General features: G+C 39.7%; 1 protein-coding gene across 2 annotated transcripts in view; it reads left to right on the forward strand.

Moving 5' to 3' along the window:
- The first annotated feature begins 4276 nt into the window (after nt 1-4276).
- LOC310952955 (protein TANC1-like) overlaps nt 4277-19718 on the forward strand; it is a 101004-nt gene continuing 85562 nt past the window's right edge. For both annotated transcript variants that reach the window (XM_083921816.1, XM_083921817.1), the window contains exons 1-2: nt 4277-4360; nt 15646-15739. In XM_083921816.1, coding sequence (XP_083777942.1) covers nt 15679-15739 — 61 coding nt within the window. In that variant the 5' untranslated portion in view covers nt 4277-4360; nt 15646-15678. The remainder of the gene's footprint in view (nt 4361-15645; nt 15740-19718) is intronic.

Below are 19718 nucleotides of genomic sequence, written 5' to 3' on the forward strand. Positions count from 1 at the left end.
CACGGTTACTACCTACATTGCTTCTCCAAACATTTATTCACTTTCATAAAAAGCCCTGTGCATTGAAAAAAGTGTAAATATAAGTGTAGATATAAAAAAAAAATTTTTTTTTTGAGTAAAGCTGTATCCTACAGGGCAAAGACATCTCCATGTGATAGGTTTGCTTAGGTAGGAGCGCATATGTACTCTTGTGAGGACATAATTGAAAGGCCTTTCCAACGCAGATCATGGTTCCTCATATTTCTCGCACAGCTGGAAGAAAGATGGACTACAGTATGTTTTGTATGATTGTGGTGCAGGCAGGTAGCTTTAGTGATTCCGTGTAATGCTTTTCTTGGATAATTTATGAGTGCAGGCCTGGGGTGCATTGTAAATGAGGTGGAAGAAAGAAGATAGATGGCCAGCCGGATTAGGGTTTCCCTCTCTTGTTGCTGTCATGTCATATTTGTGCCGAAGAATAAATCCTGATGGACAGTCAGCAACAGTCGCATAAAGAAGCTAAAACAACACGTTAACGTATGCGGCATTGTCAAGTCTGTGAAGAAAACTTTCTAGCAGCTTTCAGATTGTAAACAAGCGTACAGTACACTAACACATATTAAGGAAGAGTTGTAGTCTTCACGAATGAATGGTTTGTTTTTTAGCTTTCAATACCACATGTTGGTCCTGCAAGTGTGAAAATACAATAGTCTCTCCATCCCCAAACAGGTTGAGCGTGAACATGCAAGTGTGTTTGCCCCCTTTCTTGTGTGGTCATACATGGGCCTTTTTTGTTTGCATCAGAGAGCCCACGGACGCTATCTGCTTGTTTGTTCGCCAACAATGTACTCGACGATAGCCTTGTAAACAGAATGTGCCGACCTTAAATTCTCTGTGATGCTCATGCTGTTTGCACATGCCTTTGTTGCCATCTGTGTGTGAAGTTCGGCGACCTCTTCAGCTCTGTTTGAGGAGCGGAGCAGTTGGTGGTCTTCTAACTTGCAGACATGGTGCATTTCACTGCCAGTGTCTGCCCATTCCCTCGCCATCGGAAGAGCCTCGCTGACCCTGTGACGCCCACCACACTGCTGAGAAAACACTGCACACTGACTGTATAACACCGCCTCACACAGAGGAGTGGGAAGACTGAGAAGATGTGGTTTGCAGTCCCAAAATGTGCTCCTATAACCAGAGTACACATTTAAGTATGCAGGTCTACTCCTTATACAGTGATTTACACAGGAAACAGTAGAGTTACAATCAGAAAAACACACAATGAATGGTTTAATGACATTACATTTCTGTTGAACATGTCAAATTTTGTACATGAAAGAAGGTGCATAAAATATTGTCACCTCATGAGGTCACCATAGACTAAGGTGTGCTCTGAGCTTCACTTGACAGGCTAGGCTGAGTTCAACAGCATGTAAAGCCTTTGCAATGTATTTGTATTCTGTTTTTAGGTAAAACCATTCAAAAACAAAACAAAACAAAAACATTTAATTTAATTTAATTTTCAACTTATATGAATACTAATTTTGTGATTACGTTACCTGCTTTGTAGTTCAAGTCATCAAAAACTCATAAAATCACTTTCATTCAAAAAAAGTTACAACCCTATCCCATGTCATCTCATCTCATCTTCAACCGCTTAACCAGGGTCGGGTCGCGGGGGCAGCAGCTTTAGCAGGGGACCCCAAACTTCCCTTTCCCGGGCCACATTAACCAGCTCTAACTGGGGGATCCCAACAGTTCCCAGGTCAGTGTGGAGATATAATCTCTCCACCTAGTCCTGGGTCTTTCCCGAGGCCTCCTCCCAGCTGGACGTGTCTGGAACACCTCCCTATGGAGGCGCCAAGGGGGCATCCTTACTAGATGCCCGAACCACCTCAACTGGCTCCTTTCAACAAAAAGGAGCAATGCCTCTACTCCGAGTTCCTCACGGATGGCTGAACTTCGCACCCTATCCAAAGCAAAATTTAAAATTGTATTTATATGTTTGGCATGAAGACATCACTAATCTCTGTGTGTGTGAGCTTTAGGGCAAATGGACAAAAATGGAGAGCAAATATTTTGGAATAAAAGCTTTGACTTACTTCAGTAACAGTCCATCTTCACCTAATCCTTTGACAGGGACAGATGTAAAATTAATCCTCTTATTCAAATGTTAAATTGTTGAATAAAAAGTTTCACGTTTCTGTCATAATCCCTATGTCTCCATGGTAAATTATAACTTACTACATTTCACTCTAAGACTAAACGATGCATTTTCTGTTTGTGTTGCAGAGGTTTCAGCTATACTATGTCAGAGCAGACACATGTAACCTGTTTCTATGACAATTTGAAGGCACCGACTTAAAAGAGCTCCAAGATACAGACAGAAATGTCAAAAATGTTACAACCTCCCCTTACTTTTGAAGCTTTTGCATGAGCTCATTCAGATACACTTTTGTATATGCCTGCATGGTAGAAAAAATATTTAAAGCCTCTTGAATATAATATTTAAACAAAGATACATGCTGATATTATAACCTACAGTAGACTCGGATTCAACAGTAGGCTATAAACAAAGCCACTGAAAAACATCCTGTTCTAACAGCCACTAATACAACACTAAATCAATTAGTCTACATTTACATAAAAGCCTTGACTCGTGTTTCAACTCCTTCTCTTCTAATGTACATCAACAAGGAGGAAGTTACACACTAAACGTAAGATTACAAGTACAGGGACAACTGGTAAGTTGAATTTTGGGCATCAATAGGCTTACTAGGATTTAAAGTAAACCTAATTTTAATCTTTTATAGTGCTCAATGTCATACAAATATTCTATTACACGTCTCGCATATAAAATTGAATTAGAGCTACGTTTAAATACAGCTGAATTTATTAAAAGTAAAAGTGCTTGTTATAGAGACTGACCCCATTCAGAGTGATAAATCCTTGATGCAAAGTAGCATTTACTGTTGTAGCCAGTCCAGGGGGCATCATGTTATTTTATATACCCTTGTTTAATGTAGCAATGCATTATGATTTATGAGTTTCTTTATGTAAAATCTTAATCCGAAATAACGATAGACATAATATACAGTAAAGGTAACTATATAATAAAAACATTTTTTTATTTGAAATACTGATGAGAAAATGCCTTTAAGGCTGGACATCTTCAAATTGCTTGTTTGGTACAAAAATTAAAAATATAATTAAAAAAACAAAAACAGCAAATCCTGACATTTCAAAAGCTGGAATCAGAAAATGTTTGGCAATATTACTGTATAAGTGACTTAAACGATTATACAAGTTATTAAAATTTTTGATGATCAATATTGATCATTAATTACCCAATTGATTCACCTCTAAAATACTGGAGATTAGGTCAAAGTTGCATTAAATGGAAATAGACTTAAAGCAGCCTAAAGCCTACAATACCTGTGTAAATGTAATGTTTCTTTACCTCTGTATTCAGGTGGTTTCCAACTTCAGTGTTAATTTAGACAATCAAAAGTGAGGACTACACCTGTTTAATAATATGACAAACAGAAGACATGCTTAAAGGTTGGCCTGTAAATGAAAAGCTCTGACACCTCACCCTTTTTAGGCTTATTTCCAGTATGTCTAGGCTCAGTATTTTTAATTCTGACGAACAAAATAAACAAAAAGATCCAGTAATTCTCAACCTCAAATGTGTTCCTGTCAGTGTAGCAAGTGCTTTAGGCTACCTTTAATTTGGGAAACGGCATCTCATGTTTTTACTTTCACTGTCAGCATCACACTTTTATTTTTTCATTAGATTTCCTGTGAAAAAAAAAAAGCAAGCTGGTCCTTATTAGAGGGAAAATAGAGACAAACCTTCAACGTAGTTATTTTAGACTTTATTTAGTTGGATTGATTTGAATAGCAAATACAACTAGGCATTCAGGAATCATAATGCTCACTAAATAAATAAAATGTGGAAAGGAGATTAAACTATTTAGGAGACTTTCTTGGGGGGGTTCAGTACATCTGACCATGTCCCTGCACCATTCTCCCTATTCCCCCCCTTTAAATTGCAAGCCTGCAGCTAACAGTTATCCTAATACATGTATCTTGCATCTCTCTCTAGCATCCTGTCGTGTCCATGAGGCATGCACAGAGAAATGAGGAGGAAGAGGAAAAGAGGAGGAGGAGGAAGAAGAAGAGGGAGGAGGGGGAGTTTTGTTTCCCTGCGCTCTGTTGATGTGCCTCTCCCTTTACAGATGACCTCATGCGGAGAGGAGGAGGAGCCCCGCGTCCCATAGAGCCTACCTTGGTAGATCAAGTGGAGTTCGTGTGGAGATAAGTTACGCTGGAAAGTCTGGGTTAAACTTTTTGGGAACTTTTTTATATCCATGACATTTATAAGGTAAGACTTTTAAAGAAATATTCACAACTGTGGCTGTGTCGACAGAGTTAGTCTGGAGGTGTTCACCGGTACAGAAAAGTAGAGATAAGTTTGTTGGGAGGAATGTCGGGACATGCCCATTGAGGCGCCGCCGTCAAAAGCACCGGGAATGACAGTTAGGCTATGTTTTATTTCCCGAGTTATTCCCGGGTAATTTAGCCTCTGTGGGCGAGTTATTTTCGGTGTCGCTTACGTTACGCTCGTTAAATGTTACCGCTGAATGTTATCACTTTGTATGTTAGCTTAATTTCAAATTCCTACAGGTAACGTTTCCGTTTGAGGTCCTTGGCGTGAACTGTAGCTAACGGGACACACGTCACACAGGAACGGACCAATCAGGAAACATGTTGACCAATGGCGTTTCACTTTAATTCAACGTGCATTAAAAACCCAACTCAAATACATTTACAGATGTTACCCACTGGCTCTAGGAAATTGTGCCATTTGTGCATTAATTTTTACTATTTATGGTTGATTGATTGATTAAAATATAGCATAAAATAAATCTACAGATTCATGTCATCAGTGGAAGAATAGCGTAAATGGCTTGTTACCACTTGTACCTTTTTTATAAAGATTGAGCAGGCATCCAAGAACTATTAAAGATAAGTAATACTTATTGTGGAGTAACATCCTGCTCAGTCAGATGCAGATATTTAACAAAAAAAAGTTTCATTACTTTTCGTATAACTTTGTGGTCTTGTTTGATGCTAATGTTAGTCTGTATTTTGTGATTGGACGCAGTGGTTTTCCAACCAGAACCCAACCCAGATATAGTAGTAGGCGTAAGGCTACAGGACTGTAATCTTGTCCGCCCAAGCACCCACATAGATTGAGTCATTGAAGTTTGACCACTGGCTGTTTATGACTTTTGCTGTTTTCAGCATATTTTTCAATGGAGGAATCCTCTTTAAACTCAGCCAGGTGTTTTCCCCTGTAGATAAATTGCTTGTAAATGTCAAGATGCATCTTTGATCTTTGAGAACACATGAAGTCATCGATCCAACGTTCTCTCTGAACAAGTGATATCAAGTCTTCATAACCTCTCGGCGTTTTACCTGCCATGACTTTGGCTATATCCTGTGTCGAGTTACTTTTCTCAATCTAGCTTCAAGGGGAATGCAGTGTTGACTTTCTGTTTTAAACTCAACAGGTGGAACTGGCTTTGCTGCTGACAATCATACTGACTGCAAGTAAACTTGGAGATAGTGGCTATTAACTTTCCAACATAAATTCAGGCAATTTTACGCTCATTATGGAGCTATTACAGTGGATTTGCATGCCTCTTTCCTAAGGCTAGAACTACCCCAATTGTCTACCAACTGCAGAGTTGTGAGATGTTTGCACTGCTGAGCACTCATCTTATTGAAAGTGTCACAAGAGTCTGCCTCCCAGTCTCTACAGGGCCTGGTTCCCATGGTCCCCAGCCAGTTGGCCAGTAACAGATGCTGGCATCAGAGTTGCATTGTTATGGCTGAGGAGGGAAAGTTATTAGAGCCAGTGACCTGACAGACTGTGCAGAGTTGTTACTGGTGATGATGACAATTTTGTACTTTTGAAAGAGGCTACTCAATGGAGCAGCACATGGTTAGGAAAGCCAGATTTTTAGAAATTAGTTGGGTTCGGGAAATAACCCCTACAGTCGGCATACTGTTAACCAAGATTGTTTTTGAATGAATCCTGAATGTTGTGGCGTGTGATTCCGTGGATTTGAAATTTCAGGACACTTGACACCATAAATATAAGCACCTAATGAATGTCCTATCGCACTCTTATGATGCTCTCAAACATACGTATATGGGATGGTTCAAATTAAGTTTGGTTTGGTTGGTTGTGCTGGTATGAAAGCTGCCATTCAAAACGCTGGTTGGTCTTGGGCTTTGTGGGATTTTACGTCAAATTCTAAAGTTAAAGTTCTATATCTTTCTACTTATCATGAGAGCCCTCAGAGGTCCTCTATGCTATCTAAATGTCTCTCATAGGTGGCATTTATGTATCATGACTAAGACATTTTCACATGTCAAAATCACTGAGGTGGTTTTAGGGCATGTTGTGAAATAGTGGTGTGATAGCAGAAGAGACAGGAAGCAGTTAGCCCCTGAGCTCCTGGAACTTGAACAAAGCTGAGGTTGTTAATGCACTGATTTGTGTTTAATGCCCTGCTGTGGGGGCGACACAGTCTCCTGCAGAGGTAAGGTAAAGTGATCATAAAAACCTAACATGGCTAACTGCAAAAGTATGATAATACTCTCCATAAAACTTCTTTCTATTTACTCTTCATTGGTCTTCTAAGAGATGACTGATGCCATGGACACCATATACTGTATAAGCCCCAAAGTTCTTAAATGCCTAAGTATTACATTTGATTAGCTTAAGTTACTTCATAGATCGTGACAAGTTTTGTATCAAAATGCCTTAAAATTGAATTTCCCCTCAGGTCATCTTTTAGATTGTAACAGAATGACAGCCATGCATATTGCCTTTGTGTTTCAGTTATGGTGTTGGCAAGTGGCCTAGTATGTCACATTTTGTGAAATTATATGCCAATTATACATTTCTCATAACAAAACTACTGTATATTCTGTAGTATGAGTGGAAAGTCCAGGTGAACAAGTGTGTGTTTATGGTTTTAAGGTCCATGCTGGGGCATGTGTGAGCTCATGCTTGCATAAAGTGAATGTCATATGTGTTTGGAAGTGTTTCTTAGTAACAGCTGTTACTGATTTACATTTTTAGTCAAGCCTTTCTGATGCCCCAGAGACAGAGAGAGAGAGATAGGTGTAATGATGCAAAGCCCCCCCTGACATACCAAAGTGTTAAATTCAGTATCACACTAATTTGTATATTGACATATAGCTTAGGCCTTGATATGTCATTTTGCACATTTATGTACAAGGGTTGGTGTCCTCCCCTTTTCATTTGTGCATACAGACTGATAATCCATCTTTCTTCCTTCTCTGTTAAATTCTATTAACTTTAATGGGGGGCACTAAATGATATCATAAGTAGTTTACTCAGGATTGGCTAACTAAAGTGAGATGGGCTAAAAATAAACCTGCACTCTGAAAACTACAAGTTGGAATGGCATCTTATCTACAAAGTGCTTCTTGGTCTGGAGCCTTGATGAATGTTCACTAACATAAATTCTGGCTTACAAGGCATAGTGTCTCACGTAAGTCAGTTCATTGTATGTGACCCTCTGACCGACAAATCTTAGCACGGGGGGAATCTCTCTGTGTTTGCACAAACGTCGTGTAGACTTTAAACACTACTGTTAATGGTTTACCCTTAATCAAACACGAGGCTCCCTGGGAGGCAAATGTCAAATTAAGTGTAAGCAATAATGCTACAGCGTTATTTATTTTTTACTCCAGATGTTCATTAACACTTGATTGCTATGGCAAATTGCATATAGAGTGATAATGTTTAATCAGCGTTGATAGTAGTTAATGGCTGTAACTCTGATGAGATGATTGTCGTCACTCAGTTTGCAGTTATTTGGTGCTGGCTGATGATTTCAGAGGAGGGGTGGTTGTTGGAGTGATGTAAAGTCTGTGTAATTATTGTGGAAAGTCTTCGTTTGAGAGAAAAGTAAAGGCTCAGAGTGGAGAAACTGGTTTGTGAAAGCTTAGACGGAAGACCTACTGCACTGTTAACTCATTCATAAATCCATGTCACACTCAGATCTGTCAAGCTAAATGAATGTAGGTTATATGTATTTCTGTCTTAGTTTTAATCTTGCGAGGATGTGCATGTCTTGTCTTATTCTAACATTTTAGTTTCAGGTTAAGTCAGTTTCCATGGCCCTGGGGTGAAACTGAATTCAGAGCAATGATTGCCCTCTTAAACATGCCTTGACACTTCTAGAAAAACACTGCTGGGATAAAAAGACTGCTGAGCCAGCGTGTATGCCTGTGTCTGGATTTATTCTTCAGTCATATTAGAAAAGATCTGGGACAAGTGGCCTCAGAGGGTCAATCAGTCTTTCCAAAATGACAGTGCTTTTTCCCACAGCAGTCTAATAAGTAGATCAGACTTGTTATCCTTTATTTAATTCACGCTGAGCCATGTAGGTAGTCCTCCTCCTAATAAACTAGCTGGCTTTGCCCCAAGCTAGACCTTTGAATCAGCCCATGTCTGTGATAATATCATTTTCCACTAGGTAAAGGTAATATCGGTTTGTTTTTGCATCATTTAGTTTTGAATAACCTTATATTTGGTTCATTGCACTCGATTTGGTGAGCGGGGTTGTAAATCGTCTTGTCAGTGCGGTTTGGCCTTTTAGTTTAGCTTTTGCGGTCCGGCAGCGGTGACCAGAGCTTCTCACTGCGGTGTCGCTGCATCATGTTGGTTGAGCCGTTTGTGTAGTTCATCACTCTCGTGCAATATTTGCACACAGTTTTCGTCTGGTCTGTTGTCTTTGCGGATTTACTGTCTCAAGTATCGTTACATTCCTAGTGTGCAGCATTTAATCAGTCTTTCAGGCTTTTCATGCAAATGCAAACTACAGAGCGCTTGCTGGTTTACATATTAAAATGGTACGTAACCAGTGTTTCTCAGTGTGAGGCATGTGTTTTCAAGATATTTGACAGTTTACTTTACTTCTAAAACTAAAGCATAAAGTTGCTGTTTGCCAGACGTCTTTTATTGCTTACAAAATTTCTTAAAATATAGTTTTAAATACATATTCTTGTGCAATTTTGCCTGCCAACATAGTTACCTCTATTTTTAAAGTTTCAGTACTGTTTTACTAGGTAGACTGTTGTTTCTACGTCATGTTTTGGTGGAAAGTACTTTACAGCTTTTTGGGAAAACTACTGAAATGTAATAGAAATGTTTAGCAACTAGACATGCCTGTATGATCTGTTTCTGGGTTTTAGCTGCCGACCTGTCAATACAAGTTTGGTGTAGTATTATATTTCCAAGTTAAACATTGTCTTTACTTTTACAGGTCAGCTATTGGCATTCCAAGACAATTCCCTTTTCTGCTCATTATAAGATGAAAACCTGCTTCTCATAGGCTCTGAGGTGGGAAGCACTTCAAACCAGTAAACTAGTTACATTAAAACGTCTGTTCTTTTGTTATTTCCCTTCCATTCATGAGTGTGAAAAACAATCTTTGCTTACAATGGCCGACACTGAGACTATGCTGTCCTCCATACCTACTCCCCACACTTCCTCCTTTAAGGGTTTGTTAGCTAACTTCCTATTGTTTATGTACCACTTGAACTCACCGGCCAGGCCGGGCCTGTTTCCTGCACTCAGTGAATGGACAACAAAAGAATAGATAATTATGGAGTGTTTTTAAAAATATCTGATCACTTTGAGGCAGTGTTTGATTAACAAACTTGAGGGTCAGCCCATGGTGAGAATTTCCATGTTGCTATGACAACAGTGTGGAAATCTCAGAGTGATTATTCATGTAGAATCTGTTGATGGAGAGAGCTGGCATGGCGCTACAACAGGCCAGAGATGAACGCACAGGGCGAAAAAATATGTTTGCTGAAATCCTGGAAAGCGGTGAAGTTGATCTGAGCTTAACGCAGAAAACACACAAAGCAGTGGCAAAGGGCGGGGCTTTGACCTCGGCTGGCCGCGGTCTGTGGCAAAGTGCACCCTAACTAAAAGTTTGGGAACTTTTAGCGCCGAAGTGCAGCTAGAGAATACCCGCAGCCAATCAGCAAGTCCTGTGACATGTTGACCTATGTTTACAAAGAATTTCTTCATCTCCTGGACACAAAATGTAATTATTGTGGCAAGCAAAACTTTGCTTCTGCTTGGTGTGTTTTCGGCATAAGGTTGCTCTTTGTATTATGTACCACCTTACAGAGGACAAAGCAGGTTCTAACTCACCAACCACCATTGTATGTGAAATGCTTCCCTGCTAGAGGCCATGGGGTCAAACAATCCTATTTCCGTTCTATATATAGCTGTCTTCTCAGATGACTGTAGTATAGCTAGATGGCCCCATTAACCACATGTCACGTCAGCATTGTGCAGGTGACGGTCTTTTCTTCCTCACAACCTGTATGGATTTGAACTCTATCAAGTTGGGAATGACCTGGAAAAACATACATGTTGATAACCCAAGGCGCCCCTTAACCACCCTGGTTTCCAATTTCTCTTCTGTGAAAGGAAACCATCTCTTCATTGTACAATGGGCTGGAGTCCTTTTTTATTGTTGCCTTGAGCTGTTGCAAGGTAACAGACGGTCCACATGTGAAGGTCATAGAGCTGACATACTGGTTGAAAATGCCAGCTGTCTGGAAGTATCCTTAATCTTACATGTTATTGCCCAAATACACTGATACAGTCTTAGCTGTTTGTTCCTTCGGTTGCTTGGGGCATTTTGAACCCTGTTGAGGACTTTTGATGACTAGGTTGTAGGTCTATTGACATCAACAGAGAGTACCATCCTCTGGTGCTTCTGCTTGTTCTTGTGGTCTTGCATGGAACAAATCTGAATATTGAGTCTATTTTGTCCTTTCAGCCTGTGTGTGTCCACAAAGGCCCATGAGCCTTTGAGCCACTGTGGGACTTTCACTGCTCTGTTTTAATATTGAGAGGCCCCTTCTAAGGGGTCATGCTTTGAGGTTGATATCCAAACAGCTTAAAAGCACTGGGATGGACCTGACTTTGAGGGCTCGAGGAATCTTGATGCCACTCTTGCTGCATACCATACAGTCCATGACTCCTCTCTGAGGAGTCTTCCTTACAATGGTCACAGTTATATCCCCACCACAGCTTAAGCCTAGCTGCATTTAATGTTGATTGTGGTGCCTTTGATATTGTTGGATCCACATTTCCTTACATCTACCTCCAATAAAAACAGCCTAAGGCTTAGGCAACATCAACACATATTGTCCTCACGCCTGTTTCAAATAATGTATTCATGAATAGAGAAGACTGAATGAAGATAGTTAGACTTGCCTCTACAGGGAAAAATCACAACATGTTAACAGGGTTTTTATTATTAAGGATTCTGCAGCGTATAAGGTGAAACTGATACCCACTGTCATGTCTGTAATGTTTGTCATTTCACAGTATAGCTACAATCAGTAATAAAATGTCAACGGCATTGTATTGATCATGTTGCATCAAAAACAAACACAAGCTTTTTAGCTTATGTGACTGACAACACAGGGTGCAACTAGGGATGTAACGGTACACTAAAGTCACGGTTGGTACGTACCTCAGTTTTGAAGTAAACAATTAAACACAACAGTTAAAGAGTTCTAGCTGTCAGTATGAAACATACAAATAAAATGTATAACAAATATTAAAAAAAATACTGCTGCAATTTTCCAATAAATATAATAGTTCTCAAATATTTGCAACTGCACTATTAACTTAGGTTATGACATTTGGCCCGTAGGGATTGTTGAAATAGTGTTGGGAGCTTGGTTTTCACAGCTTGGTTTTTTCACAGTAACGGTGATAGTAACACCTGGACTGTGCCTTTGATTGTGCATGTTCATCATTAACCTGGAATCCGAGGTTATCCCACACTTGGGATTTGAATGACCGGGCAAACTCTGGTTTCATGTTGTCATTCGGCCCGCAGTTCGCTCTCTGTTCTCTAGCCAACGATCCACACAGTCGCGCTCGCGGGATGGGTGTGGGGCGCCCTGTGCTACGGCTATACCTGTCTGCCGCTGCTTGCTCTGCTACTCTGACTCTCACTGACTCTCACTCGCTGGCAGCTACAGGGCACCATGCTGCACACATGCAAGCCGAGCCGGAGGCTAAAGGTCTTAAACCCTGCAGCGTCACATAACAACAACAGTGTTGCTGTGTGAGGAGAGAGACTCTGAGCGGCATGCATGGGTATGAATTTTACTGACCATATATTTTTCCCTTTTCCCTGATGGTCTACGTCGCTAAATTGGTCTCTAGTCGCTTTTTATAAATAAAGTTGCTAAGAAGGTCTGAAAAGTCCCTAAATCAAGAGAAAGTGACCGCCTGTGAGTGCTTTGGGATGGGGAAGGGGCTCACAGCAGCACTCGCTGCTCGTTAAGGACACTAACTACGGAGTGATTCGTGCATCGGAGTGTCCAAAGAACCACACAAGTCTCCAATAACACCAGAAACAGTCGCTACATTTCTCTCTAGGATGGATGAAGATTTGGGAAGTTGCCAGACTTGGCGACAAACTCGCTGGTGTTCTTTTTAAGAACAACAGAGAAAAAAAAGGTTGTTTTAGCTATTGCAACCTAGTGTCACAGTTGTCTGTTCAATTAGCAATAATGTGTCAGTGTCTTGTGGGGAAAATATTCACACTGTTATGTAGCACTGGTTCTATGTTGTGGCTCCCAGGAACCAAAAGACTCTTTACAATACATATTTTGATCACTATGTCATCAATGAAATTGACAAAACCATTATAAGACAAGTTTGGCTTTCATTCAAGTAATAATCCCCCACCCCCCCACACACATACACACACAAAGTGATACCTGTAGATGATGACTGAAGATGTGGTGTCTGATTGTCAGAGTGTACTAACTGTGTGTGTCTGGTGGCTGTGATGTGGGAGGGGGATGGAAGAATTTTGTCATGTTGGCTTTTTGAGTTTCAAGAGGGCGTTTCTCATTTCCTTTGAGTTAACCTGTGTGATGTTTATTGTTACTGTGGAGATGAGCAGCCAGCTCCCACACAGCTGTTCAGTAGCTCCACAGATTAGGCCAATGTGCTAAACCATGATAAACTACTGTATACTGAAGTGCTGCCCTACAGATAGGCACAGTTTTTTACTGCATCACACCTGGCGTTTACCTTTTGCTTGTTGTACTCTTTGTTCAGACACCTGTGCATTCTTGAGCATTACACTGAATCCCAAAGTAATGCTCTGTACTTTATCTGACCTCCCTGATATAACATCAATATTTAATCAGAATAGACTCAAAACAAACCATACTGACATGACTATCATTTAGATTAAATCACAAAAACATTTCTCTTAAAAAGCCTTGTTCAGAGTTTCTCTGTATACCCTGATATTCTGCTAATTTCAGAATCAGAATCAGAATCCGAAATACTTTAATAATCCTCAGGGGGAAATTATTTAATTTAATTGATTGTATTGGCTATATAGTGCCATTATATTGATTTTGTATTAGTTTTATCTGAGAATTAAACTAGATTTTATAAATAGTTGGCTACACACATGTCGACTCATTAGGGCTTAATTATGTTGTTGCAATGGCATAATGCAGTGTATCGAATTACACCTAATATTTTGAATGATGTCTATATTTATTCTGTACATAATGTTGACACGCTGAATGTCTGAGTAGTGCTGTTGTGTTAAATAGGAAGGAGTGTTTCTGAGACACTGTTCATCTACCTCACATGATGGGAAGAAGGGGTTGAAACTGGATCAGTCGGGTAGAAATGTCGCATTGGCAAAAACAAGGGCTAGTGGAAATGGTTTTGAATTGTAGCGGGCAAAGAGAAGGATGAGTCCTGAGCAGTACTGCACAAATTGCCTGGCATCCTTCAGGTGACTGTAGTCACTTCCTCAAGATATTTCCAACTGTCTGTCATCATCAGTATGTAGTAGTAGTAATAATAATAATAATAATAATAATAATAATAATAATAATAATATTTATCAGTAATGGCCCACATTTCTATGCAATAATAAGACTACCTAAGTCTACTGAACAGACACTTTGGCATCATCTTTTTTTTTTATGAAAGTCTTACATATCAAGTTCAGGTGTTACTTGGGACAGGACTTGACTTTTTGGAAGGATTTTATTTGAGAGAGAAGAAGGCAAGGTCACGGTTACACTGAAAGCCTCCAAACTTCCTGATCTGATGGCGTGTGTGTGCCTAAATTGCCCCCCCCCCCCCCCCATTGAAACCAGTTATTCCATAGAAAAAAAACTCTATTAAATCATCTCAGGAGAGAGGATGATGGATTGAATCTATCAGACCTAGAATTGCAGTATGAAGCCTCTCAGGGTGGATGTTATGGTTGGAATATTGGATTTATATTTGGCAGCTTTAAATCATATCAATTGTCAGTACCGACTGATTAAAGGACATTGATGTTAGCTTATATTATTTGAAAATTAAATTGGGATTGTAGTGTGTGATGGGTTGCTTTGTGCATGTTTTCCCTGGATACTTTAGAATGAAACTCTAGCAAAGTAAGCATGTTTTGCCTTGAAACAGCATTATAATCTTGATTTACAGTTTATCTTGATGGAGTGAAACCTCATGAAAAGTTAATTTTTGTGCACTCAAGGCTGAGTTGAGGTGCAGAGGCTCATCAGGGATTTTCCCCTAATACCTTCATCACCCATAACGGATTCAGTGGAGGCTCTGCTTCACAATGTTTCATCTGACACCATCAAGAATGAAAAAGGGCAGATCAATAGTCTCTCTCCCAGCAGCAGTGAGCGGACCTAGATATTTAAAGCCTTGGTTCTGGGGTTGAGAACTCAGTGCAGGGACTGTTTGTTTTGTTTGCAAAAAAGCATTCCCTTATTTGGTTGAAACCATTATTTTCTCTCCGAAAAGATTGCTATAGTGCTATTAATATAGTAGGTTAGAAACGTATAATGTGTTTAGAGGGTTAGAAACCAAAAACTGTTTTAACTGCTGCTGTGTTTAGTTAAGTAAAGTAGTTTTACCACTGGACAACTACATAAGATTATAAATAATTCCAAAGTAAACAAGCACACCCAGTCATATCCAGGCTGGACCTTGAGTTCATGTTATACCATTTAACTCGAAGGATTCAAAATGCACACTAGCTTGGGAACGGCCATGGAAAGCAGTTGCAAACACCCAAGTTCACCTACACAGCATCAATTACATGTGGAATTCAGGGCATTCAACAGTGTTTTCCTGCATAACAAGATAGCAGAACGTGTCCTTTTCTGTTTAAATATTAGAGCATTCTTTCCATGCGCCCCTCCACTGATGACCTGCAGGAATTGGAGCACTGTGGGAAAACTCCCAGGCGGGTGCCAGCTAAGCAGTATGAAATGCGGATATACGCTGTTTTTCCATTGCTATGTTAGGTTTTCGAGGACACATTTTGTATCATTTGGTTAGTTCTGGGTTTGAATTGTTTTCTTATTGGCAGGTAAATAGAGGAAATGGCCTCCGTTCTGTCCCATGAATAGAAATAGACTAGTTTGTATTGCTGGATAATTTCCACGGTTTTGTACGAGTGACAGTCTTGTCATAGCTTTGAGTGACTGAATCTGATTTGTTTTCTTTTCTCCCAGAAGCCTTACAGAGAGGCTTCCAGGAATCCTGTCATGTTCAAGGCAGTGCTGAAGAAGAACAGAGATGGAGGCAAGGGGAGCAAGAAGGATTCAGGTATGTGAAAGATAAGAAGGAAAAACAGCAAGCTAGGTTTCATGGAACAAATGCCAAATGTGTAGACATAAACCCTTTTCCATAGACAGATGTACACTTTTGATCATCTCACTTTCAGTGTTAATGAATCTGATTCTGAATATGCAAACTTTATGTGGTGTCTTTCATGGGCACTCTCCTTAGTAAAATTCAGATTGGGAAGGCTGAAGTGAGTTAGATAAAGTAAACTCAAGAGAAAGTTGAGATGAAAGCATTAAATCCATGCTAAATCTCAAGTGTGCCCTTGGATAACATAATGTCATCTAAACCACCATTTGTAGCAATTGCCTGAAAAAAAATGGCCAACAATTTAGCCTTACCACTTCTGCCTGTGACACGTTATCTTTGAAGAGCGCTGTGTGGTATTTAAGTGATTGACATATTTAAATACCCACAGTAAGAGCTGGAAAATGTGTTGCACGTGCAAGTAAAAATATTACAAGTTTGTTGTATACTCTAAACAAAACAAAAATCCATTGCTTTATAACTGAGACCAAATTAGTGCTTATATGCAGCCAGGTAGTTTGATTAAATTAAATTAAATTAAATTCAATTCAATTCAATTTTATTTATAGTGCCAAATCATAACAAAAGTTATATCAGGACACTTTACAAACAAGGTAAAGACCACACTCTATGACTTATTTATGATTAACATAGACCCAACAATTCCCCTGTAGAGACACAAAGACAGAGACAGACACACTTCCAGTAACTATAATAATATCTATAGTAATGTGAATATGACTCATATGTTATGGCAGTTAATACAGCAGAATAGTAGAAACAAGCACAGCTAAGGTTATAGATTATAATAGTAGCAGGAAGCGTCATGCAGGACCACGGCAGCAGGCACCACCACGAACAGCAGAGACCTGCGAGACGACAAAGCACAAACAACTCCGGGGAAGAAGTTGAATTAGTAACATGCATTGATGAGACATGAATGACGGTCTCATCAATGGAGGTGGTGTTCTGTTTAGATACGCTTGTATGCACCAGGACCTTAACTAATGGAATTTTAATAAAGCATTTTCTACAGTACATGAAAAGGTTATTGGTGCTTTTGTTTAACATGTAGCTTTGCACCACAATTGGGAACAACAACAGGCCTGTTCTCTGTGCAGGCTCACAGCAACCCAGAACCAGCCCAGCTCCAGCTACACAGCTCCATCCCTTTTCAATATAATTTTGACTGTAGAGACAACTTGGCCATTGTGTCTCAACAGATGTTTTCCTTTCCTTTAGAAATCTGTAGTATTTTTTTCTAACATGACTAAACATGACTTACACTCAGCCATTCCTTGTTGACTAGTCTCTTGTTCAAATAACAGCCCCTTCCACTGATCTGTGTTTACATAGCATATGCCCATTTATACTTAAACTGCATCTACTGGCCTGGGCTTGATTTATCACCTCAGGACTGGTTTTAACAGGTAGTCTGGTTCAGACAGCTACTGAATACAGTAGATTCATTTCTCACAGTTGTGCTCTTTCTGCCCTCTGTCTGATGTGATTGTTTCACTCAACAGTATTTTAAGGCAAAAGATCACCTCCCGCCACCTCCACTGCTCTCTAGTAGAGGTAAAATGGAGAACAGAGTATTGTGTGCTTGTATCGTTTTATATCAAGTTGTTGCAACCTGTCGGGCGTGTATGAATCACTGATAACATAGCTTCCCTGTTACCCAGACACCCACACCCCACACATACACACTTAAATGCAGGACGCTCTGTGTACGTGAAGGCCAGGAGCAGCAGAGTTTTATGGCGGGATACGGCTCCTTTATCCCAGCCTCACTCTCCCAGTTGGACCCCATCCATCAAGCTAAAGGAGCTCTGTCTCCCTTTCTCATGCTGGGACAATAAAATCTAGCCACTCCTCTCCGTTGTTTAGGGCTCTTAAGACAGATGAGAGGTCACAGAGAAACAACAGAGCTAGCAGTGGTTGCTTTGCCCCCACTGTTGTTCCTGTATGGGGCACAAATCTCTACTTCATATCTTTTTATTTTCAGCCTCAAAGTTTTTTGAAATATGTATCATTTCTTATGTGTTTGTCTGCAAATCCCCTGTAATAGCCTGCAATAAAAAGACATATTCATAGAACAAGATAGATCTTTATCAAGATTTTGATGAGTTACACACACTATTAAATTTCATATTAACAGTTAGAGTTTGTTATATTTCTTAGCCAGGAATCAAATGCGTTTCAATAAGTTCTTAGCTTAATGTGTATGTAAATCCAGGTCCTTCCTGGAATCTGAAATGACATTCTTTTGTGCAGAAGCCCTAATGGGGAGTGCCATGCTAATCATATTGGGTACACTGACTGCAGTATATTTAATGGTCTAGACAAGATAGTACCATATTGGACATAAAATATTCACTGCACCTTCTGCAAGGCTTAAATAAAGATTTAATTTTAATCCAGAATGGTTTGACAAAAAAACGTTTTTTTTAAATTAAATGTCTAATGGTGTGTGAATCATGGTTAGGGATTTGTAAATTTGGTTGATCCAGCATCAGTTTTATGTTCGAGATTTTTGTCAGCTTTGGGGCAATGTTTTACAGTTCCATACCTGAGTATTAGTATTCTATTTTGCTTAAAAGCGTGTTGTCAGATTTTGATTTTTACAGATAATTTAAAATTGTGTTTATCAGTCAACCCCATTGTTTTTCAGTGTTGCTTGCATTTTTCTGGGTCAGACTGTACAGACTTGTCTTCTTTCGGAAGGAACAGAAGTACAAAGTCACTTTAAAAGCAACATATAATGGAAATCAGTGGGAGGAAAGACCTTGATAATTATATAATTGCAAGATAGCTCAGCATATGTTGCTCATGACATGGTGGCTATGGACTGGAGGAAAATTTAAAGCAGTCAAGGAAACTTGGCCCCTATGCCAGATACCACTACAGTCATTAGCTCTCCTTTGGGATCTCCCCATTGCCAGGACCACAAAAACACACAATTTGCTAATTTAGTCTCTCCATCATGCGCTCCTCCTAGATCCTTTCTACTCCTCCTCCTTCTCGCTTGCCTTCTCTAGACTCAGTCTGTAAGAAATCTGTTTGGAATTGGCCTTTTTAATCCCTTTTAAGTACTCTTTTTTTTTTTTCTTTTAATGGTCTGCCACTCCGGAAGTGGGATGCTAGTTTACTGTGGCCTGTTGCCTTTGATGTCAACATTTTTTGAGAGAACTTCCATTGCAAGCAGGCCTCACTGGAGTTAATAGATTTGGGACCCAAAGGCACAAGAAGATAATTATATTGTAAAGAACCAAACAGTGTTTTAATTGGTATTCTCTTTGAGGATCCGGGCCCCTTAGATTTTACGGGGAGTTTCACCTGTGACTTCCTATTAATTCACAGCAGTGTCTGGCTTGTAGTTCATTAAAAAGTAAATAGCTTGTTCTAAGTAGGTAGAATTGATATAGGACAGTGTCTTGTCATAAGGCAAGTTTGTGTGTATTGCATCCTATTTTCTTCTTGATGCAAATATTCTTCAACAACAGTGTTCTGAAGTAACAGTAGTACGCCTATAATAATTATAAGCAAAGATACCCTGTTCATAACAGTGCTGTGTAGCTTCAGAACATCAAACCAAGGTAGAAAACGTTCCCTTTCAGACCACCTGTTTATTTTTCAGTCTTAATTTCTCTATGTGAGGTCCAGCGTGAAAACACATGCAGACAGGGCATAGTAGGCCATGACAGTCCACATCCTGTATAATTAAGTCACATTTCCTTAATTGGTTCTTTTTTAGCGGCCTTTACAAGTGAATGGAAGTTAATATCATTCATTCATTCATCTTCAACCGCTTATCCCGGGGTCGGGGTCGCGGGGGGGCTGGAGCCGATCCCAGGCCGAAATAAATTAGTTTTTGGCTGTTTTTTAACTAATTTTTACTGGTGAAAATGAAGTAGAGCTTTTTTTTTTTATC

Source organism: Echiichthys vipera (genome assembly GCF_963691815.1).
Source record: "Echiichthys vipera genome assembly, chromosome: 10".
In the NCBI taxonomy this organism is placed as follows: domain Eukaryota; kingdom Metazoa; phylum Chordata; class Actinopteri; order Perciformes; family Trachinidae; genus Echiichthys; species Echiichthys vipera.